The sequence below is a fragment of the Neocloeon triangulifer genome, unplaced genomic scaffold (genome assembly GCF_031216515.1).
Source record: "Neocloeon triangulifer isolate White Clay Creek 2 clone unplaced genomic scaffold, ASM3121651v1 ptg000002l, whole genome shotgun sequence".
In the NCBI taxonomy this organism is placed as follows: Eukaryota; Metazoa; Arthropoda; class Insecta; order Ephemeroptera; family Baetidae; genus Neocloeon; species Neocloeon triangulifer.
In genome coordinates this window covers 8,993,977-9,018,970 of record NW_026775545.1, presented here as the reverse complement: position 1 = coordinate 9,018,970, position 24,994 = coordinate 8,993,977, and the positions used below count along the sequence as shown (strand labels likewise).

Sequence of the window (24,994 nt, the reverse complement as noted above, 5' to 3'; positions counted from 1 at the left end):
AAACGTCTGTTATAATTTCCTTTGCCTTTGTGATAGATCAATAAACACAATTTGCAACTAATTTCATTTATATATCAAAATCTTGATAAAAAAAATATGCTTGTAGGTATTACCAAATATTTTGGAACATTTATTATTATTTCTTTTGTTGAAATAATTTTATTTCCAGCACTATTTATTAACTACAAATTACAATATTCAAGTTATTCTATTTACATATTCGCCTGTATTAATTTTATTTTCCTCATATCGTTCAAATAACAACAATTCTGAATCTTGCATGCGGAACAAAATGGAAATTACCTCTACAACAGAGTCATATAATTTATAGTCGTGTTTTATTCGTTTTATTAATCCAATATTTACACTGCAAACATAAGTGTATATCTCTCTATTTGACAGCTCAATGCTTTGTATGTTTGCAACTTTGCATCACAATAGGGCCATAAATTCCATTCGGTCGAGCCAAAAGTTTCAATCACAGGACATAATATATATATATAACAAAAGCCCCTCCTCGCGAATCACCCGCGATAGAAATGGCTGGTTATGAATATTTTTCCAATCACTCCTTTCGAAAAGTGAATGGCCAGCTGCTCATCTCGCTATACTTTTACTCTTTATATATTCGCTTTGACATTTAAAACCGACGCGCGATTGGCCGGGAGGCGAAGCGGCCATGATGCACTTTGGTGTTAGTGAATAAAAATTTTGCATGTGAATAAGTAATGAAGCCATCTGCACTTTCCAATAAGCCGATCTCCAAGAAAATTAGCATGAGAATGAAAGGATGCGTCGATTGAGCAGCAGAGCGAGAAGAGTGTCTTCGTCGTGTCGGCAAACACGGAGTAAAAAAGCGCTTCGGCGCGCGATATTAGCGTTAGATTATTGACTCAAGTGAGTGCGAATGGCTTTTTAAGTGCGTCGCTCGTCTAATTTATTCGAGACTCTGTCAACAACACGCTCATACAAGAAGACGTTGCTTTTTGCAGATATGGCGCCGGCTTATATACGAACGTGCCGTTTCGCTCGGCGCAATCTCTTTTTCCTTCCTATAGCTCGGGCCGCAGCTGCGTGCGCTAAAAACCAGCCGTATATGATGATGATCGCACACCGAATGGCATCGTGCGTGTTTTTTTTTATGATATTGAGACGAGCAGGTTCTCGTATGCAGACGGATGGGATAAAATTTTAAAAACCTTTGGTGGGTGCTGCTGGGAACAGGTGTGAAGTGAATTAATTATATGAACTTGGCATTAGATAAGCTAATTAACACTCCATTTGATGCTAACATTTTAATGAGATAATTAAGGATTGTCTTAAATCCTAGTCTTTCTTTGTATTCAAATGAGGTTCCCTCAGCATTTAATTTTTACCGTCGTCATAAAACATGCATGAAGATGCCACAAATCTTTTAAGCATTTGACTGATGCACGTTTGAAATATCGATAAATATCCCGTAATTAATTGAACATGCGCATAAATATGCAGAAATGAGCCATTAAAAATAATTAAATTTTTTCAAAGCAGCAGGTTTCCTTACTTGTATATTTCCAACCAGCGGCGAGAGCTTAATTAGCTTTTGAAATATATTTAGCTGCCGACATTAAATTGCATCTGCATGACTCCTTACACAATTAAATACAACATTGCCGAGGCTGGCGGTCGTTAAGGCTGTTGAGAGATCAGGAGGATATGCTCAAGGATCAGATGCGGGTGCATCGTGAGGCGAATTTGGCTGCCAGGAGGCAGAACAATGAGCCATTGACGGCCGTGTAATTGCGCCACGCTGAATGAAATATAAAATAACGATACGTTACATACACTTCTGCACGATGATGATGAAAGGGTTTATTGTTTTCAGTCACAGCAGTCAAAATGTATTAAACTTAACCTACCACAATGTAGCGTAATAAAACGAGCAACGAGGAAGCAGCTACAGCCCCTTTTATGTTCTTTTTATGTTAACCGGACAGGTTAAAGTATAAAATGAGCGCATAAAATTTTTTATAATACTCCCCGCCTGCATAGCTTTTTCCCGGCCGGTGCCCATTTTCCGTTCTGCTGACTTATTTATACCGCGGGCCGAACGAGCGTTCGGGATCTTGTCACGGCCCATCGAGCACGCCCTTTCGGCACTGGGCTTTATTGAAATTGCAGAATCGCGAAATTACTGCACATTTCCCCAAGATTGGCAAGATTGACTTGTGTCGTGTAATAACTTGGCATAGTGGGTCATTTCCTGAACATTGTAAAAGTTTATTGAACAGAAACTTGTTACGAAAATATTTAATTTTCAAATAAAAAAATATATCACGGAACTTATATTTTTATAACTAAATAAAAAAATTTCGGGAAAATCCCAGCAATTTTTTTTAATCAAGTTTCAGAATAAAAAAAATTTACTCTGATACTTATCTTTTATTGGATGTAATTATGTACAAATGAGCAAACTTTAAGTAAATCTCCATTCTAGTTACACCAGGTAATTTGACCATGGTTAAAATGAAAATAAAATATTTAGCTCTTGGATATTCATGAAATTAAATATTAAATAATGTAAAAGCTGAAATTCAGTCATTTTACTTTCAAATTAAGCACATTTATAGTTATAGCTCACAATTAAACACCATCTTTGCCAGGACTAATTAAAATTGGTGACTTTAAATCGCAAAAATATGCATATTTATTTAACATCATTATTAATTCGACGGACCTGAACAGGTAGTACTATTACTTCTTATCATCATTTTCTTAGAAATGTTTATGCAATGGTGTGTGTGCGAGCGTATACAGCTGAGCAGCGCCGATGGTGTCGTTTGAAAATAAGCCCATCAGCTCATCCTATTTAGCAGTTGCCACGGCCATTCAGTGAGCCATTTCTTGATATTGGCTTTGCTCACACACACAGAGCAGCTCTGGGGTGTTATTTAGACGCAAGCAAATGGCCCTTGCAGGCTCGGCTGCGCTACTTCGCCACCGCCGGCAAAACTTTATTATTTGCTCCACGCTTTATATATACGCAGGATGGAAAATTATTTTCTACTCGGCCATTGTCTTCATGGCTTGATTTAGAAAAACGCCGGCGCGCGCAGCACCACTGGTGGCAGCCGGGGAAAAATTGAGAAAAAGAGAGAAAAGACCCAAGTCAAAAGTCAGCCGGGGAAAGAAACTGGAGGAGCACCGAGCCGGAAAAATGTCAGTGTAATTTACGTGGAGTTTGAGGACATAAGGGCGTGGGCGCCGGACAAGGTGCAGGTCGGCGCGGGGCATAAATTCCCAGCGATCGGATAATAAATTTGTAAACCATAAACGGAGGAAATGTAGTAGTATGGCCTTGGAATTTGATAACTACAATTCATCGATTTTTATTAAAATAATAAATGCATTTTATAAATCTTCAATTATCCAAGGAAGCTTTCAGAGAACTTTTTCACTTCTAAAAATGGAACTTGCGAGTAATTTTCTTTAATTACCAGTACAGAAATTATTACTCTAATTAAAGTAATTTCGCTCTCTCATCGCACCATCAGGATATTTTTTCCTCTGGAATGCCAGCGCGAAGTCCCATGCGAGTTTTTCTTCTTTAATCTCTCGCTTCGCCGGCGCTTTACTTTAGACATATAAGCGGTGAGCCATGCGGCCATTATTTTTAACGAGCCCGTCGTGTTTTCTCTCTCTGGCTGCTGCTGCAGTTGCAGCGCTGCTCATTATTTGTCCGCACCCCAACAGAAGCCGGCGTGCACTAATTACAAAAAAGGTGGAGGAGGCGGCTGTGCTATGCATTGTTCTTTAGCTCCCTCTCTTCGGCTAAAGTTCGTTGCTTGCGCCGGCATTTGCTTATAACTCATGGGAGCAATGCTGCAGCAAGCAAGGGGGACCGGCCTTCGGGCCTTGCTTGCAAATAAAAGAGATTCTGCTGCCGGGAACGTGGACGGAATGCATAGCGGCATCTTATGAGAGCGTCTCTGCTCCTCAATATGCTGCGCCGCCGTGAATACTGAGAGGGAACTGCTGCCTTCTCGGCGCACAAAAGCACAGATTAACACGAGAATTTTTGGTACAATCGCACCTTTCATAGCACTCGGCCACATGTGCCTTGGGGCTTTTCTTAATTTCTACTGCGGCACTTCATTCCCCGCTTGTTGTTATTGCGAATGTTACACGCACCTGCATTTTTCCTAATTAAATGTGTTAATTTTGCCTCTTGTTACAGAGACCACCGGGGATGACAATGGCTACAGCGAATATTTGAGCTATGCAACCCGCTCAACATGTATGCTCAAATGGTGGTATGTTGGCCAATACAAATAAAATAAAATCAATTCTAATTTATCAAAACTAAATGTTAATTATAGTATGAATTTAATAAATTACTAAGGATTTGTCTCTATTAAAAATAGAAAAACTGTAATTTATAGGAAATCATTTAACTAAACATAAATTTAAAATTAATAAAGTTAGCAAAAAATAGTTTAAAATGATTACAAATATTTTAAAATATAAACTAATTTTTTTAAACTTAAAATTAAAAAAATATTAGTATAAAGGGCACATGTGAATTTGAATTCTCAAAACAAAAATAAGTAAATAAAAATACATTATAACACAGAATATGGTGAATATGCTTTTGAAAATTCAGCGTTTCCAGAAAACAAGCAGGAATTGCAAATTGTAAATTTCCACCCAGGATTGCGTGGTGTGTGAATTTGAGGTGCGGAACAACAGCAGGCGCGCACAATGAGTTGCCTCTCGGACAAAAAATTCGGCACGCCCTGGCAAAACTTTCCCTGCGCGCAGCAGCAGAGGCTTTTTGCGCCATTAACGCGGCAATATTGAGCGAACACGCCGACCAGTGCGTCTAATTTATTGTTTCAAATTATCTCTGGCGGGCCTGATGGCGCAGCAGAACACGTAGCTAGAGAGCAGGGGAATGCATATGCGCTCACATATACACAGCGTTACATAATGCATGTGAAGCGAGATACAGCCCCGGCACATCCATTGAGAGCAAATCCCCTCGCCGCCGCGCACACTTTGCATGAAAATCTCGACATATTCAGATGACGTTTCGGTTATGCGAGAGAACTACGCTAAAATTTATGTGCGGAGGCGGCTCCTCTGGCTCGGCAGAAGTTGCATGAGTGGCGAACATTCAAAATGAATTGGCCCCCGATTTATGGCAGACATCGCCGCCGGAATAATGGAACGGAACAATTTCATAAATTGTTATTTTTACGCAGTCTCCTGTCAGAATAAGAGTCTCGTTATGAGTCATGCTGGTTTTCAAAAAGTTTTGCCATTGTCTGAATTTCACTTTTATCCAAGTTGGTCTTTTTTGCAGGATAAAAGTTTTAGCTACACTTCTTGAAATTAGCTTCGAACGCGCCATTTGCATTAGTTCGCAAAAACCGCCCTCGCTCCCCCGTCGGTCTAATTGCGCTGATAGCCTTCATCAGCATCTGAGGGTGCGTTTGATTGTTTGTCCGGCGGCGATAACAATAAATTTCAGACCTCAGAATTGCAAACGCAACCCTTGCTCGGCGGAAGCGTCTTAGGGGTGGAATTCTAGCCGGGCTTAATATCGTTTATGGCGCGGCAGCAGTGGCACTAGTGAGTGAGTGTATCTGTGTTTATTGATCCAAGGAGCTCGCTGGCTTGGCTCGGAGGCTACTTATCCCATCTGCTGCTCCCCCAGCATCTCTGCAACTCGCACGCCCTGCCCATAACGCTGTAATATATGCCGCTATCATATCTTCCTTTATTCCCGCTGCAAAAGGCGTCACTTGCAGTTTTCCTAACGAGTTATACGCGCCATTCTCCGCCGGCAGATTACAGTGTAAATTATTCACCCGTATCTGCCCGGGATGATCAAATTATAACGCGAAGGCGGCGAGAGTCTTTGGGAGAAGTGTGAAATTTCGGGTAGATTGCGGGCCTCCTCGGACGCGGGGGGATTCCAGGAAATAAAGGATTCGTGCCTGGGGTTGGTTATCTTTTAAATGGAACTTAACATTCAGCCTGCTGTACGGCTGATGGATTTTTTAGATAGGCCCTGCCATAAGTGGAACAGGAGGCGGTGCAGAATATGCCAAACAATTCTGCGGTAAAAAGAAGTATAAGCTTTTTGCATACTGCATCTGTTCAAGACGGCGATTTAAGATTATGCATTAATTTTTTGTTTTATTATAAATTTGATTTAAAATTCTATGGAAATTTTCATAATTTATAAACCAAGAAGAGAGGGCAGGATTATTATAATTAATGAGTATAACTACGTAGTTAAGAAAATGCTGATTTACATTATAATTTTGTGTGTTAATTTTTTAATTACTATTACTTGAGTACCATTTTGAATTTTGTTTCACATGAAATTTAAAAATAAATTAATGAAATCTAAATAAAGTTAAATATGAACCATAAAATTTAATCAAAAAGATGAAAAAGAAGATAATTAATGTATTTAAAATAATAAATATTATAAGACTTAAATACCAAGATTATAGTAAAAATATAACTGTTTTTTGGAACTAAGCACGTGCCAAACGAACGTTAGCGGCTTATTTCATGTTTTGAGCATCTTTTTTTTAAATACTTCACGAACCTTCGCACACTTATGAAATACATAAAAATGTTACTTCAAATGGAAATTTCTTTATTTCTGCCCAATAAATTTCCTGTCGTTGAAGAAAATCTCTTACACAAGCGTGTGAAAAATGACTGTCGATTTCAGCAAAAGTCACGTTGCTCGCAGCGTGAAAATCCAGCCGACGCTGAGCTGCTCTTTTCTCAACGGCTAATAGGCCCGTTTAATCATGCAAGATGAAAAGAGCCAAAGAAAAGAAAGGCCAGGTGCTGACGATCATCTCACTCTTTTGACAAAACTCTCCAGCGCACATCATCAAAAGTTTTTTCCTCCATGCAGTGGCTCGAAATGCACTTCTTCCTTATTTCCTTTTTCTTATTTGACAGAATCTACGTCCCCCCTTTTTTTAATATTCAAGAGCGGCAGTTCTTTATTCCCGACTGAATTTTGGTCGCAATTCCGCGTGAGTGAGCTGGAGGAGCGTTATTGCAAACCGCAGCTCCTCTTGATTCACTCTCGCTCTTCTCATTCAACTCCGCTCAAGCAAAAGAACAAATGAGCCAATTCGAAACGGCACCCAAAATCCCCCGAATAAATTATCAAAAGCCGCTGAGAAAATCTTGAAACGGAGAAAAAGAAAATGAAATGCTCTAGCGCAGCCAGGGGCCGGCCGATAAAAGAGGCGAAAACTGCGATAAGACTCTGATATAATTATAATTGCATGTCGGCCTGCCATTATTTCCTGCTGTTTACGACCTCAGCGAAAGCAATTAAAGCGATGACTCTTAATTTGGGCGCGAGATGAATTAAATAAATGGCCCGCGAGCCTTTGTTATTCCGCCGCCATGGCGCGTTCACTTGTAATTGCGGCTAACAAGCGAGAAATTCTGCCTAAAAGTTCCATATTTATCTTGCTTTTAACGCCAGCTTTCCACGAAAGATGAGATTTTTCTCGTTTCCTCGCCGTGCCACACACCGGATTTATGAAATTTTAATTACTAAATAATATAAATTCTCGACTTTTCTTTAAATTATATATATAGCAGGTTCGCCTAAAAGGAAGGCACACAAAAAACCCTACTGAACTTGCTTACTTTCGCGTGAGAAAGCAAATTTTGGAGAGAAAAACAACCTGTCAAGACCAATTTAGTTTTGAGAATAATTACTCATTGTCGCAAAACTCGCCACCATTACAGAAAAGAGAGATAACTCAGGCCAGTCTGTGAGAGATAAGAACAAGTCACGGTAAATAATTACTTTGTCCTCCTTTTCGGTGAGAAAAATAATGAGTACTGTAAATTTCAACCAAAATCACCGTCTAATCAACAATCTGGTCGTTTAAATACCGGATTGGAAATTTCACCTTTCGTATGCCCTTGATTCAATCAAAGGCAAGAACTCGCTCAAAATAATTAAATTTATTTATTTCGATTACGACGACTTTCGTGTATGGACGATTATTAATAATCGTGGGGAACACTGACGAAAAAAAATGGTTTGCACGCCACGGCCACTCTCTCACGAGACATAAATATTGGTTATCATAAATTTGAAAAATGTTCCCCCCAATGGCTGCATTATTTATAATAGAGGCCTTTTCGTCTGCTGTATATTATTTTACATAAGCAGCCGTCTCGGCTCCACTGCGTGACACTGGCTCTCTCCGGCGGCGCGCGTGTATAAATAAAAATAATATTCAGCCTTTTTGTCATTCTCCACGCACGCTTTTTGTCTGTTTGTGTGTGTGTGTGTGTGTGTGTGTGTGTACGGCAGGAAAGGTGATCTTTTTCCAATATAAAATACGACGCGCAGCCCTTTCTGGCGTTCTTTATCGCCTGACAGAAACAAACCTCCTCCCGGCCTAAACAAGAAGAAAAAAAGAAAAGCCATATAGGAATTTTCTCTTCGTCCCTTTGTCGCCGCCGAAAAGGGAAAGTCTCACTCCTTTGTCAACCCCCTCGGTTTCTCACTCTTTTCTGTTTCCTTCCTTTTGTTCCTCGATTACCAATTTCTCTCTTGAGAAAAAGCGGTGACGTCACGAATGGTCAGAAATGGCCGCGAGCAAGGCAGCTTACTACTGGTTGAGAAATTACTCTCTTGCATTGTTACTGCTGCGAGATAAATGTGTGTCGCGGGTATAGTTATCAATTGATATTAATGCCCTCATTGCACTGTCGGGTGATTATCACTTAAGTGATTTATCGGCTAAACACCAGCAGGATGGCTTAAATTTGTAAATTATTAATTTGGTTTTCTTATGCTTAAAATTAATTAATACACATTAATAGACTAAAATTGAATATTCAAAAATTTTTTTTATTTCACAAAGAAAATAATAAATTATACAATATTATATTTATTTTAATATTATGACTTTGATTGTAATGCAATGATTATTCATATTCAACAGGAGATTTAAGTAATTTTAAACTTGGCAAATAAAATTATTAAGATAAATAACATATCAATAAATACCTCACCTTATTGCTTAACGTAAAGAAATAGAATTACATTCTATGTAGGCCGTCATTTGATCTTCTCAACGATTTATACTATAGAGATTAAATGAATAATCCAAAGAAAAAATAATTTAATGTTTATTAACATCTTTTTAAATAGAAAACTATTCTATTTATTCTTCGAGCGGTGCTATAGCCATCACTTAAGGTAAAGTAAGCATAAAAATTGCATAAAAATAACTACCGCCCAATAAAATTAGCATATAAGAATCAGCCGCCCAGGCGTGTGTGCGCTGCTGCACGTAACGTGGATTATAGTTTTGCAAAGCAACAAATGGCAATTCAAGCAAATTATAGCTTGGCCGAATAGAGTTGAGGGACTCTGGGATGGTTATTGCTCAATCGCATCGTTTCATTAAAGTGGGCGAATCTCGCAATTAAGCTTTTTTGAGTCGGCGTAGGATCCTGTTGCACTGCTGCCGACGAGATGAATATAAAAATATGCTCTTTATGCTCGCGCGCGTGTCTTAAAGCAGGGGTCATCTCTTCGAAATCAAGAATGAGGCCGTTAAAATAAATGAAAAGAGAAAAAAATTGGAGAGAGAGAGACTTACAAAATAATTAAGGCGCGCTTTAATGTGCGCGTCATCAGTCTCTCTCGGCAGCGAGTGTGTATTTTCATTTAAGTGCGTCATAAACAAGTGAAGGCTCTGAAGAATCCGCGAGATGCCACAGGGTTGCGGCAGTAAAGCTTAATTTATAACTCCTTAACTGCAAGCGGGATGGCCATTTGCCTGCTTTATGCGTTATTAATCTTAATTTGGTTATTACACTGTAATTACACATACACACGTATTCTCGTCCGGTGTGTGGCTCTGCCGGTTGCATAATTAACATGTTTATGTGCATTGTTGCGCCCGGCTTTTATTGCTCTTTCAACAGTGGCTGCAAAAATCGTAAAATTTATTCCGATTGTTGCAAATGAAGAAGGACTTTTTAACCTGCGATTTCCTCATTTGTATTTTTTACTTTTTGTACAGCTTGTTTTTTATGAGATATTTCGCCTTAGAGATTTTTCGTTTCATTTATATTTGGAATTGTTTTTTCTTCTCCGAATTTTTTAAAACCCCAAAATTATCCACGGCTAATAAAATCTCTGCACCTCCTAGAAAAGCAATAACTAATTCAGCTATTTTCCGGCTACTAATTAAACGTGCGAAATCGTATTATGATTTACAACTAGCCACACGCAGATCAAAAGAGTTTTTGTTCCCCGTCGGGTCGTAAAACTTGGCCGAGGATGAAAATGGCAATTATATTTTTGTTTCCACATAATATTTCGCATTGGGCAAGTCGAGAGTGCGCGCATGAAATTTATGGCTTCTAATGCGCGTAGCCACAAATTCTATTCAGGCGAAATGGGCGAGCTTGTTTTTTTAAGACCTTTCCGAGAATTGTTCCTCTTGAGTCATATTTCATAACGGAGATAAAAATTGTTGTTTATTGCGCGGTGCTGTTAGACTTCTCTATTAGAAGGAAGCTCCGTGAAAATGAAAAAAAAAATTACAAATTAAAAAAAGAAAAAATAATAATTCTTTTTGGAATTAATCTTCAAGTAAGTGAATTTGTAAAATTTATATCTCCAGCTGCATGATTTAGATCTGAAGAAGAAAAGAAAAAATCCAGCATGGCTTCCTTGGAAGATGCTGTGGTTTCAGGCCCTCGCCTCTCTGTGATTTATCTTGTTTGCCGTCCTTACTCGATTCCTTCTCTTTTTGTCCTCGTCTCGGTTTCATGTTACACGCCACCTTGATAATGGAGGCTCGTTAATCCTTCCCGTACTATTTATGTACATTTGTAAATAAATATTTTATACATAAGGCGAGCAACTCGCAAGTTGCAGCTTGCACTTCTTCTTCCGTGCACTTTTTTCCGGCTTCCTTGCAACCGTTGGAATAAATATTTTTCTCCGAGCAAACAGGATTAAATATGCGGCTGAGAGTTAATACTGATTTGCATGAGCCGCGACCGCAAAAGGGCCTATCAAAAAGCAGAGGAGGAGAAGACGGAAAACAAAGAGAAAGGAAAACCTCAAGGGTTCCCATAAAAAATGGACCTTTGATTGTGAATTATGCGTGTTTGTTTGGATGCAAACAGAATATCTCTCTGTGCGTCGAATAATTTATCCTGTCGCGTACCAAGGGAACGAAAACCTTCCTGGCTCAGCGAGAAGTCTGCTGGATAGAAAAAAAATATATACGAGGCGGAGAATTCTCTCAGCATGAACAAAAGCGTCTCGACGCACAAAAGGCAGACACGGACGGGCCCGGAGAAAAGGAATTATTGTGATTTATCTGTTAAAGATGGCCGTTGGAAGCGGGACAGGAAAATTTATTATTACGGAAAAAAATCTCCGGATAATCCCCGAAGTTTGAGATAAAAAATTCCAGCCCGGCGAAAAGTTTAGAGAAGAAAAGGGCGCACACCCAATTTCAGTTATCTGCCATGCTGGCTGGTTATTTGTGTTGTTTGCCGGCGAAATGATGGGAAATATGGGCCGCTAGTGCCGGCAAAATGATACGCCCGGCTATGTATGTTTTTATGTATGAACGTGCGGCCGATACGACGACGAGCAAACCACACAGAGCGCACACACTGTCAAAAAAAATCGGAAAATTACGTCCGTGTCACGGCAGAAACGAAGTAAAAATAGTACGGACAGACATAATTTTCTGTACTTTGCGTCGTAAAATACCTTTACGGATGAAATTGATGTGCGATTTTACGTATTTGGGATGTAGCGCAAGTCTCTGTAACAGATCCGTAATTTTACATCTCGCTTTCGGACTTTTACCTGAGTGCATGCATGTTAGGGGAGGAAAGCTCAGGAGAGAATAGGGAGAGAGGCTGAAAACGTCATCACCCACGCCAGCAACTGACAAAATTCAACCCTCGCGCCTCGGCTGCAATCAGTTTAGCGTCTTTCGCCACAAAGAGAACTCCTCTTTGCTGCATCGGGCACAACATCTCTTAAAATCATGGAATATTTTGCAGCGAAGCCGCTTAATTTCCAGTTGGAGGCCTCCGCGAGTACTTGAAAAATGTAAGTTTGGATTAATCATTTTTATTAGAAGAAAATACGTTTATTTAATGGTTATTAAAAAGTCGCGCGCAGCTAAAATTTATGCATATTATTTTTATTTTTTTAGATTGGATTTGAAGTGAGAACTTTTGGAATAAACTCGTCCCTCGTCAATGGAAGTTGTGTTGGCAATGCGCAAAAGGTATTTTATACAGAGATTTCTCATCAATGTTTTGCTTAAGAAATTTATTTTTATTTTTCAGACAGTGTTTTCATCAACGCAAGATACGATCCAAAAGGATTTTCTGAAAAAGACTACGTCAAGAGTTTCATCTACCTCAATATTAATTTTTACTTCATGTGAGTTCTCTGTAAATCCGTGATTATTAATTTATTGAAAATAAAAGTAGCCATTTATAGCAAAAATAAATTTTGTGATTTTCTGTAAAACTACCATAAAAATACGTAAGAAAGTAGTAAAACAAAAATACGGACACAGTACGTAATATTCTGTGCGAAGGAAGAAATTTTCTGTAACAAATCCGTAAAATGCATCTACGGGAGGGGAGGCGGAAAAGTGCGGGCGCTCAGGTAAAATCCCTTCTTGAGAAGAGACGTACTTTTACGGCATACGCCAGAACAATAGTTTGCACCACAGATACGTAAAATCGACCATTCCATTTTAAACAGTGCATTTGGAGCCGAAACAACTATTACCAGTGCACATAACCATTGGTTCAGTGCCGGGGCTGTTATTTTCAATGTGCCCTGGCTGCACTCGGCTCGGCTCCGGCCGTGTTTCTTCACTGTTATTGGGCTTGTTTCACAGCTTCAGCACTTTTCCGTCGCATTTTCGGATCGAGCAGCGCTTTGCGAATCAGTAACAATGTAAAGAATTGGAATTTCTGACAATGAGACAAGAAGAGAAACAATAAAGCAATACAAATCTCAAAACTTGGTTATTTCTATGAGCTGCGTTTTGGTGAAAAATATATTTAACTGCCAAATCCTTTTTCAGTTCAGTTTAAAATAATAATTAAAACGTAATAATAGTTGAAAATATCTTTATATTTTTGTTAGGTTATTCTTTTTTTAATCCAAATAAATTATTATTTGCCTTTATTTTTTGTTTTAAGTTTTATAATTAATGTTTAATAAAGATAATATATTCGCCTGCAAACTATTAACTAACTAGGTAACAGTATAAATGTAAAATGTTATAAAGCAAAAATATTATTGTATAAAACAAATATGAACGCATTTCTTCCAAAACTTAAAAATAACTTTTATTAAGTTTATGGTTTCCGTGTATGGTTTTATTGAACATAAATATTAAATAATTATGAATTAAAGAATATGTTGTAATCTGAATTTAATTCAGTAGTGTCTGATGTCCTTGATTCTCATCATTGTAATTGATTGATGATATTGAAAACGCATTTTGAATTTAAATATAACTATTTTAAATTCTCTGACATTTTTCAGACCGATTATTTGCAGCATTTTTACTCAAGGCTGCACCACATTTTTGCATTCAGAATGAACCTAATTTATTAACGCTCGCACTGTTGGCACGCTGTGCATTATTTTTAATTTAAAACCCAGACCACTCTTGCGAGTGGAGAGAAATATAAAAATTGCGATTCAGTTTCTGGACTGCGGCGGCTGCTGCCTTTTAATGAAAATGCATGCGCGAGTGCAATAAATTGAGTTGAACGCCGCGCCAAGCAAATGCAGCACAAACCTTGTAAGTGTTCCAAGCAGAAAGATGTAATTGCAATAAATATGCTTGTTTATGAAGCCGGCAGCAGCTTTCTAACGTGGCTGCCATTTGATGGAAATCGCTCTCGGCACGCCGATTAACAATTGATTTGCATGTGCGCCGCTCGTTTGCTCTCCGGCTAAAATAAAACGCATGCACATAACTTACGTCTGCTTTTTTTTATAAAAAATAATTATACCAGCACATTCATATCGTACAATATACACGCATACGTCGTAAAGATAAATGAAATTGACGATCTGCGTCAACAGAGTTGGCAATAATTCAAAACGGAGCTAGTATCATAGAAGGGCGAGCTGAAAGTTTCCTATTTGCTTATTCGCAATCACTGGTAATTTTTTTTTCTTTGATTGGCTGCCTTTTTTCTCTGTCAGTTGAAAAGCGAGAGTTTTCATGACCTGATTTTTCATCAGGCAATATAACCGAGGACGTAAAATCGGGCGTTAAATGTACAACAAGCCGTTAAAAGCGAAATGAGTTGTGTTAAAACACCTTAATAAAGGTGCCTTTGTGCTCGCACACAAAGACCGTAAAACAATTGTTGCGTGTAATTTTGCCGGCGGGCAAATGGCACTTAAAAAACTATTACGACGAATTTAAGTGGCCGAAATCTGGCTGCCCCCAGCATGCATGCACCAGCTATTGTAATGGCATAAAAATAAAATGTTTATTATATTTAGTGCGTTTTATGATGCTGCTTTTATTGAGTGTTTATGTCATTAGAGTGTAACCCCGAACGGCCGTAAAAATTACGCCAGCCAAAGAAACGCTGAGACTGAAAGAAAGAAAAGCTGCTGAGTGACACACTGCGCTGGCCGCCCTTCTTCGAATATATGAAAAATATTCCTTTCCCATTCATTGTGCGAGCTTTTATGGCTTCTCAAATGGTTCCGGGCGAGGTGCTAGCTGTGCAGGGGTAATCTTAAAAGTGCACTTTTACGGCCGAAAGAGAGCGAGTGTGTGCCCTGCTTCTGAAGAGCCCATCCTGGTGCACACAAATGCGGCCGTTCGACGCGGGAAATATCTAATTTTGACATCTAGAGGGTCGTCTTTATGACATTTCGAGGTGTGTCGTTAACATTTCTCTCCAAATGTCACGGGCCGAGCGAATTTTATTAACAAATTCCTTTGCTCTGTTTGACTTGACTATGCACGCGTGCATTGTGAAATATTCAGAGTACATTAATTTTATATATTATGCATGTATAGGGGATGGGAAGATTAAAAGGTCGTGAAAGCGTCACCAAATCCAAAATACACATTATATCCCAGTGAGAAAGCCTTAAGCATTTAATTTTAATTCTATAATAATAATTACTATCAAAATAGGTCACATTATAAAAATAAAAAAATTAAAAGTGTTTTTTTTTATACTATAAAGATATAAACAAAAAAAGTTATTTATGCAGAAAAAGTTGTTTTAAATAAAGAAAAAAATATAACAACACATAATAATAAAATAAATTTATTTTAATAAGTCAATTTAAAAAGTCTTAAGATATAATTCAAATTAAAGAAAAATGTAATTTATATTTTTAAGTATTACAACTTTGACTGCATAATTTGCATATTAGCATTTCAATTAACTATAATTTATTTCCTAGAAAAAAAATTTACTTCATCATTTTTTAAATTAAATTTAAGAGTAAAATATAAAGTAAGTGGTGAAAACATTGAACTAAAGAAACAAAATTAAAAACAATCCATAAAATTACTTGGAATCCTAAAAATTAATTGTGCAATTTCTGAAAATTTAAAGAAGTGATTCTTTAATTAAAAAAAGTCCCGTTAAGTCGTGTTCAGTCTTACGTATTTTAAATTTATTATCATTTGTGTTGCATTGCCAAAAATTAACTTGAAAACAAAATTAAAAAAAGACTTGCCACCAGTTTAAATAATTTGTAAACAAAAAAGTGAAACAATTTGAATTTGAAATTTAATAATAAGGAGAAATTATTTAATTAAAAAAATTCAACCGAACTCTACAACTGAAAATTAGCTTCTGCGCTGTCACCAGCTGAAGCTGTACCATTTTTTCTCTCCTATATCGTGGCAGTAGCATCTGCTTTTTATTTTCCCACTGCTATCAATTTTCAGCCTTTTTTCGGTACGACCGTGGAAGTGCGGACGGAATACAAAATATGCCCGTTGATAGACACTATGTTCATTTTCATTATCAGCAGCGGTCTGACGAATGGCGGCGGGACGACTCTTGCTATGTGGAAATGCTCTCTCGCGAGAGAACGAAAATTCCCTTTTCTCCTGCGGAGAGGCAGAAAAAGTCGATTTCGCAACGAGAGGCGGAAAATGAGGCAGTCCATAAAAGGGAAAAGGAAAATTGGAATCGACTGCTGCGCGCACTTTAAAAGTTAATCTACCAAAAAGTGAGCGAGGGAGAACTCGAGAGAGAGAGAGAGAGAGAGAGAGAGAGAGAGAGAGAGAGAGAGAGAGAGAGAGAGAGGGAGGTGAATTTGTATTTGTGCGAGAGAAGAAGCAGCGCCCGACCGACGTGCCGCTGCTTGTATAAATTTTTATTTCATTTATGACTCTTTATCTGCGCCGCTACAAGAAAGAGCCGAGCTAATTAAGGCCGTAGCACAGAACAGTGCATATTACACATCAGCCACTCTCAAGAGAGAGGGGCTCCGAGAGGCAATTTTGAATTTTTACTCGGATACTTTGCATAATAATTCAATTGCTCTTGAATTACTTGAGATATCCAAGAGAGGGACTTTTCGCAGCTTGGATGATTTCGCAGTTCATTTCCGAGCCGTACGTTATTAAAATTTCACGCCAACATAAATAATTTCGGGCCGCCCAGGACGTTAGTTTCGCCGGGAGATGCAAATAATGGTATTAATAATGGAGCACGGCCGCCATGCTTGGTTGCAGAATTATCATTTAATACACGGGCTGGCGTTATCAGCGCCTATTTATGTGCACGCCGAGTTGAGATTAGTCCCCGCTCAATTTCCACGGCCGTTATTAGCCGTGCAGCGCGAACGCAATTATGATTATTTATACATTGCGCATGGTACTCTCCGCCATGCTCTCGCCCGTGTTTGCGTATGATGAGATAAAGTTTGGCGTGAGTTTGTGTTTCGTATTATATACCGCGTGTAAAGTGCCAGAGGCGGAAACAAAAGGGAAGAGAGCGAGAAAGGAAATAAGAGAAAGGGTGCCGCGTGTTTTAGGTGAGTCAACAGAAGAACTGTGAGTGTGTGTATAGATGGAGAAAATAAAAATGAAAAAGGGTTGTACTTACTGCCTAGACCGTCGTATGGACCTGGAATTAAAAGAAAACAAAACATAAGTAAAACAAAAATTTGTATGGATAAATCAACTTAAATTTAAAGTTAGGGGTTTAATAATTTTCTCATAAATTGGGAAAATCTTTTTTCCAAAGAGAATGCTGCTTTTTTAAATCAAAATAATCCTGGACTAATTTTGCAATTCTATAGATAATTCGGGCTCATATAATTTTCCGCTCATTTTCTGTATATAATTCAGAATTTCAAAATTCTTGTGTGTGCAATTCTCTGTCCGTGTTTGCGAGACGCGTGTGCTGCCTTGTTTTTGAATTAGTCATGTGATCATGCGTACGGCCCCTGAGGGAGGCATGTCCTTCACTTGCACCGCTGATGACGAGGTTCATTTACCGTCACACTCATCTAAAAGGACCACCGCATGCATGCTAAAGTTTGATGGCCTCTTGTCTCTTTTATGGGATGACTTTAGTGATGTGTGTTATTACGCCCTTTTGCAACACGCGGAGAGAAGCCGAGAGGCAGAGCTGGCGACTCGACACTCTGTCTAATTACCTAATACACAAGACAGCCAGATGAATTACCTTGCCCTCATCACCGTCGCCGAGATTTACTTTTGATATTCATTGCAGGGCGCGATATAAACAATTAAAGAACATTGTGAGGCTTGATGAATTTATTTAAATTTAAAAGCTAATCTTTATTTTGCCGATTAAAAAAAATGAAATTGCTTGGTACTTGATTTTTTTTTCAACTTTTCAAGTTTCAAATTTAATAGTTCTCAAATATAATAAAAATTATTTATTTAATTGGTTTTTCCAATTGATGAATTTTTTTTTGAACCCAATAAACACTTAGTTTCTTGAAACTAAAAAATGAAATTGCTTGGTAATTGAATTTTTCTGATTTTAACTTTTTGGTATTCAAATTTAATAGTTCTCAAAAGAAAGATAAAATTATTTGCATTTAAATTTCATCGGGGTTTTCCTGAGTTTGGATTTATTTTCATTTAAATTTATAATTATATTAATATTGATGAAAAACACCCTCTATCAACTTTGAAATTGCCGCAGATGTGGCTAAACGGAACAAAAGAAAATTGCAGAATGGCCTCTCATAATTCATCCCAACTGCAAATTGAAAATGCGGATTACACACCACAAATGAGAATTCCATCTCTTCCATCTCTCTCAACCCCCGGCAAAAGTACACAGAACAACCCCCGCCCGACGACCCCGTCATTCTGATTATGACTATTTTTCTTGTTCGAACGGACACGGCCTAATATTTTACGGCCACATGTGCCACAATATTTGGCATGTTTCATTGAAAGATTGCAATAATTCGGATGTGACGCCGAGGGGGTGCCGCGCGCCAGCAGCGGTGGCGAGAGAGCAGCTCGCAGGGGTTGCTACTGCGCCGGTAGATCAAGTGGATGCCCCGTAGGGGTGGGGGATCAAAAGCCTCATTGGATCGCATAAGCCACTCCCCAGTTTTAACCCTTATTACGGGCATAAAGTAATGTGCGCTACCTGCCTTAATGTCTGCTGCTGCCGGCGTCGATCCCCGCCGATTTTAACGCGGCTCGCTCTATTGATTTTGCAACGAGCTAGCTGTACTCGATATGTACATACATATGCAATCGCCTAAACACCCAATAAAGCCAGATTTGCAAACAAACCTCTATTTGCATCGGAATTTCTTAATTGGAATCGTCCGGTGGAAAATATAAAAAAAAAATTAATGTTTCCCATCGGTCGCTAATGTTTTCAAGTTTTATTTTTCTCGTATTGTTCCGTGCGGATTTACTAATGCAAAAATTCGTGTATAATTGGCTTTTGTGCGTTTGAGCCGTACTTCATTATAATACATGCGATATAACAATGATTTCCCCGAGGAACGTTCTGCGTAGTCGCTCTCTCGCGGATTTGACTGAAAAAACAACAACGCCGCCGACTGATGGCTTTACAGCATGCAATTCAAAAAATAACTCGCCGTTGCAGGCGAGCCCCTTTTTTTCTGTAAAAATATAAAGACGAAGTTCTTCCAAGAGCAAGAAAAATAATCCTCATTGGACGCAAAAACTTCAAACTTTGGTCGTAAAATTTTATTCCCCCCTCTCGCATCATATAAAATATGTTTATCTGCGTGTTAATCTCTCGCGTATGAAGAATTTTACGCCGAGATCAAGAGTTATTTTCAGCTCGGGTGTTTCGTCGTCATTAATCACGCGAGCTGTTCTCAAATTTATCGCCGGCACACTCGAATTAAGCTGAATTTAAAACGCTTTTACGACGGCATTTGATGAAAAAGACCAAATCAAAGTTAACCTGCCTGCCGACGATAAAATTTAGCTGTGAGTTTTGAAACGACCACTATCCGCAGCGCGCCAAATAAAAATACACATGAGAGGTGACCCGCGCAGAGGAATTAGTGACAGCTGTAAATTTGGTGGCAGGTGTAAATTTTATTTGCTGTCCGATATACGAATCATCAAACAATGCTTAATTAAATTGTTCCGATGGAATAAAGGAATTGAATTGAATTAAATTAAATTTTGTGCTCATTTCTTGAAGAGGAAAGGGTGAATATTGGGAAAGAGCTATTAATAAAATGCAAGTTATATATTTTAATAATGACAAATAGTTGCAAAAGCTGTATAAAATATTATTTTCAAAAGTTCTATCAGCTTCATATCTGGAATGCAGCCACTTAAAATAAGTAATAATGTAATAATGCAATAATGAAGAGATTTTTTTAAGTGTAATTTATTTCAAATCCAAACCGTCGACAGAGGGATAGTAAATGAACCCTGAATGAACCAAAAACAACTATTTGCAAGAATTAAACACTTATTTTCTATATCATATATTATATAATTTAGGGGCCTAGACTTCCAATATAATTATTTAATTTATTTATTAATGTTAATTATGTGTCCATGTTTTGCACTATCCATTTATATGTGTCAAAAAATCTTACTGAAAGAAAATATAAATAAGATAATATATTATGTATATAAAAATATCTAAAACTAAGCAAAATAGTGAATCTATAAAACAATTAAATATATTTAATTTTTAGTATAATGTATTTTAAATTTTAAATAATTTATATAAATTTTTGTCTAATTAATGTGAATGCATTTCGCCCCTGCATGTGTTTGCTCTCGTCTGGAGAAAGAATCTTTCTGCAGATGCCTTTCATCCACACTTTAACGACTCTTTCTTGCATTATAATGGCGTATGAAAGAAGAAAATTTTTATTGCTTCAACCTGTAGATTTTACGATCGCACATACTCTGCTGGCAGCAGCCAAAACAGGCAGGAATCATATTTCCGCACATATTGTCGTCAACCCCCATTACACTGTTTAAAATGGAATGGTCGATTTTACGTATCTGTGGTGCAAACTATTGTTCTGGCGTATGCCGTAAAAGTACGTCTCTTCTCAAGAAGGGATTTTACCTGAGCGCCCGCACTTTTCCGCCTCCCCTCCCGTAGATGCATTTTACGGATTTGTTACAGAAAATTTCTCCCTTCGCACAGAATATTACGTACTGTGTCTGTATTTTTGTTTTACTTCTTTCATACGTAATTTTATGGTAGTTTTACAGAAAATCACAAAATTTATTTTTGCTATAAATGGCTACTTTTATTTAAAATAAATTAATAATCACGGATTTACAGAGAACTCACATGACGTAAAAATTTATATTGAGGTAGATGAAACTCTTGACGTAGTCTTTATCAGAAATTCCTTTTCGATTTGTATCTTGCGTTGATGAAAACACTGTCTGAAAAATAAAAATAAATTTCTTTAGCAAAACATTGATGAGAAATCTCTGTATAAAATACCTTTTGCGCAATGCCAACACAACTTCCATTGACGAGGGACAAGTTTATTCCAAAAGTGCTCACTTCAAATCCAATCTAAAAAAATAAAAACAATATGCATAAATTTTAGCTGCGCGTGATTTTTTAATAACCATTAAATAAACGTATTTTCTTCAATTAAAAATGATTAATCCAAACTTACATTAAATTTTCAAGTACTCGCGGAGGCCTCCACCTGGAAATTAAGCGGCTTCGCTCCAAAATATTCCATAATTTTAAGAGATGTTGTGCCCGATGCAGCAAAGAGGAGTTCTCTTTGTGGCGAAAGACGCTAAACTGATTGCAGCCGAGGCGCGAGGGTTGAATTTTGTCAGTTGCTGGCGTGGGTGATGACGTTTTCAGCCTCTCTCCCTATTCTCTCCTGAGCTTTCCTCCCCTAACATGCATGCACTCAGGTAAAAGTCCGAAAGTGAGATGTAAAATTACGGATCTGTTACAGAGACTTGCGCTACATCCCAAATACGTAAAATCGCATATCAATTTCACCCGTAAAAGTATTTTACGACGTAAAGTACAGAAAATTATGTCTGTCCGTACTATTTTTACTTCGTTTCTGCCGTGACACGGGCGTAATTTTCCGATTTTTTTTGACAGTGTAAAGGGACCCAATTATTGCAAATTATTTGACAATAAAGATGAGCAATGGTTCCGAGAAGCGGCAGCCGCGCGTTCTGGCGAGAGCTGGCTCGAAAACGGCCCGTATCCCATAAACGTGACAACCGAATGTTCTTTACACGTACATAAAACTCATATAATTCCAATAATATACGAAATAAATTACCAGCAGGCCGAATAAAGGGCAGGCGCGGGATACATTTTTAAGCGGGGCCGAAAAATGGTCCCCGAGTGGGAGCTCCGGCTGTGAGAAGAGAAAAAATAATATATAAAGCCACCACTAAATTACCTAACGGCTCATTTAGAGCATTATCTTAACAGCCTACACATTTCACTAGTCAAAAGTGATTTCAGTGATGAGCCTGCCGCAATTCGGAGCGCTTTCAGACTCGCTCACGTACCAGTATGCAAAGCAGCTCCAGCTCGAACATCACACGAAAATGGCGTCGTTTGATAATCACAGACAACGAGACAGAGAGAGAGAGACGGCTCGAATTTATTATTCACCGCGGTTGTTGGTTCATTTTCATTCGAGAGAGGGAGAAAAACTGGTTATTGTCAAGGTGCATTTATAAATCCTCGATCCTCTGGACAAAAAGAGACGGAGATACGTGTGTATAATGCTGACCATTATTCGGCTCAAAATGAACAACAGACACTCGCTTGTCTCTTCTTCTTCTCAATTTCCAACCAATCCTCTAACTATTTTTTTTTTTTTGTGAATGTCCCCGACTATATTTATTATCGGCGGCCTGGCAGCTTTTGGTGTGTGAGAAAAGACTTAAGCCCTTGTGTACAAATGAACTGATAAATACATTGTCCCTCGTAAATAATCCCATTACTGCAGCTTCTCTTGTCCGCCAAAAAAGCGAATAGACAAAAACCAGGCGGCGACCGCACACAACAGCCGTAACGGCCGAATTTTACGCTTAATCCCTCCAAAAGTTTTCAAAGCGTGCAAAAATATTCATGCTAAAATTTTACTGGGGAAAAAATTTCAAATAGTAAATTAATCAGTAATTTTTGAAACGCTGGGAATATTTAAAATCATTAATTTAATAATAAAGCATGCATTCTATTAAAAGTAATTAAATTTTTAATGGTACTCACCACAGACGACCCGGTCGAATGGACTCATCCAATCTAGAGAACCAAAGAGAGAATCTATATCAATTATGAATATTTCTTAATTTGCAGACCGACACTACTGCTAAATGGATCATAAAAACCAAACCATGAACTCAATAAAATCCAAACAAGAAAATATGTATATTTATTACGATCGATGAAACGAGCGTCGTTTAATAAATTAATTATTGCCTTTCAAATAGTATTACATTGTAGATAAACTTGCAGCCATGACTCTTTTTATTTCTATTTAATTGCAGGTTGCACGCGGTAATTAAATGCAGCTATGAAATCATTAAAATTAAATAAACGAGGCACTAAAAGTAACGCGTAAAATTAATTTTATGAAGGCACTAAACACAATTAAGTGAGCGATAATTAATTCAAAACAGCCTATCCCATTTACATAAAAACACAAAGTGCAAAAAGTGCCAACATAGTTGCAACTCTCATCCTTTTCTTTTTGATTTTTTTTTTAAGAAACCTTGACTCGCACATAAAATGAGTGTATTCCAAGTTTCATTACTAGCATTCACACAACTGTGGTGATGCAAAAGATTGCGACTGTCGGCAAAACAAAGCCTGCAAATGAATACAAATAGCGCGCGAGGGCGCATCGCTATATTGAACAGCGCCGTAAAGCGAGAATGGCCCGTTACCGGCAATTCCTGCGCCAGTCCCATATGAAAATGGCGCTCGCAGCTCCCGGCTTTACGACCGGCACTTACTCACAGAGCTACGCTTTCTTCAACTGTCCCTCAATTTTGCTCAAGAAATTGCTCAAAACTCATTGTAGTAAAAATGCGAAATGGAAATTGGACAGTTTCTGGTTCCTTTAGTTAAAAAATTGAGTTGTTATTAAAATTGGTAAGATTATTGAATGTAGTTTTGTTTGCAGGTCGGCGAAAAAAAGAGGCCAGCAACCGCGGAGAAAAATCAAGATTGGAGACCATTTGAGGAGAATATTGGTAAAAATCAAAGTCAAGGCGATTAGTCACAAGTACTAATTTAATGGAGTATTGATGTTTAATTGACCAATTAAATTATATGCTCATAAAAAAGTGATTTCACAGCTGAGTAATAATTTAAAATATTATTTAAGTTCAGAATAAAAAATATTCAAATTACATTGGTAATTCAATCTGACAATTTAATTGTTTTCCTTGTGCCTTTTTTTCAAGAAGGGGCAATAATTAATTTTTAACGATCCATTTCAACGGCCATTAAAATACACTTGGGGCCATTATCAAGAAAACACCGCATACCAAACACATGAAAATAATCACAAAAAACTAAGGAAGGAAAAGAATAAAAGTAGAAAGTGAAAACCCCCTTCGGGACAAATAAGATTAAAAAAACCAAACACAACCCTTGCCTTCCCAGGTCAGACTTACCAGTTATCGACATCCAGGGGTACCTCGGGATGTCGGGCAGGGGCTGGCCGGAGGCCTGCGTGCAGGCCGTGCTGAGCGGGTTGGAAGGGTCGGAGGCGGCGGCCGCCGTCTGGTGGTAGAACTGGGCCGCAGCGGCCATGCTCGACGGCGCCGCCGAGCCGTTCTGGTGGCTCAGGGTGTAGTTGACCATGGAGTCGGCGGCCGAGAGGCCGGTGGCCGGGTTTGTGTAGCGGCACGACTTGTCCGAGTCGGACACGGAGGCGGCCGCGGCCGCCAGCGACGTGGAAAAGGGCACCATGGTGCTGGAGGCGGCCGCTGCCGCGTTGAAGGCGGCCGCGGCGGCCGCGGCCTGCTGGTGCGTGCCCATTGACACGTAGGGGTACATTCTGGCGTGGTGCGAGGCTGACTGGGAGTAGGAAGAAGTGTCTTGGCCGCTGTACTTGGGCAGCATCGTGTCGATGAACTTAGAGGTCATGCTGCCGCATGACGAGGGCACCTAGGGGGCAGCACTGGCAGCACGTGGCCTCGGCCTGAGCGCGGCAAAAACGACGTCCGGCGCCACGGGAGGGTGCTTCGGGATTGAGAGGTGCAGCCCGGCCAAGTTGCGAGCGCGATGGGTTGGGCGCCGTCGCTGCCGCCGCCGTCAGAGAGAGAAAGAGAGGCCGCTGAGCGGTGGGGAGCCGGAGGGGGGACCACTAGCGCCGCCGCCGAGGCCGGGGGCCTCCGGCCGCCCGACTCAATCGCGACGCCCTCCCATGGCGCGCGCACCAAGCACCTAACTTTAG

General features: G+C 38.9%; 1 protein-coding gene and 3 long non-coding RNA genes across 5 annotated transcripts in view; 2 read left to right on the top strand and 2 right to left on the bottom strand.

The window, feature by feature from the left end:
* LOC132205141 (homeobox protein abdominal-A homolog) overlaps window positions 1–24,867 on the bottom strand; it is a 34,629-nt gene extending 9,762 nt beyond the window's left edge. Inside the window, exons 1-3 of one of the 2 annotated variants that reach the window (XM_059634027.1) lie at window positions 24,210–24,867; window positions 22,798–22,851; window positions 17,176–17,196 (exon numbers count right to left, since the gene is read on the bottom strand). In XM_059634027.1, the coding sequence (XP_059490010.1) occupies window positions 17,176–17,196; window positions 22,798–22,851; window positions 24,210–24,684 (550 nt within the window). In that variant the 5' untranslated portion in view covers window positions 24,685–24,867. The remainder of the gene's footprint in view (window positions 1–17,175; window positions 17,197–22,797; window positions 22,852–24,209) is intronic. The other variant, XM_059634028.1, reaches the window with a different exon arrangement.
* Window positions 1–24,994, bottom strand: part of LOC132205144 (uncharacterized) — a 216,429-nt gene that overhangs the window by 77,871 nt on the left and 113,564 nt on the right. The window lies entirely within an intron of this gene.
* Window positions 1–24,994, top strand: part of LOC132205151 (uncharacterized) — a 47,606-nt gene that overhangs the window by 21,596 nt on the left and 1,016 nt on the right. Inside the window, exons 2-3 of the long non-coding RNA XR_009442674.1 lie at window positions 4,217–4,292; window positions 23,714–23,783. This is a non-coding gene — a long non-coding RNA (uncharacterized LOC132205151). The remainder of the gene's footprint in view (window positions 1–4,216; window positions 4,293–23,713; window positions 23,784–24,994) is intronic.
* On the top strand, window positions 11,741–12,570 carry LOC132205148 (uncharacterized). The gene is made up of 3 exons (XR_009442670.1): window positions 11,741–12,148; window positions 12,255–12,329; window positions 12,391–12,570. It is a non-coding gene; the product is annotated as an uncharacterized LOC132205148 (long non-coding RNA).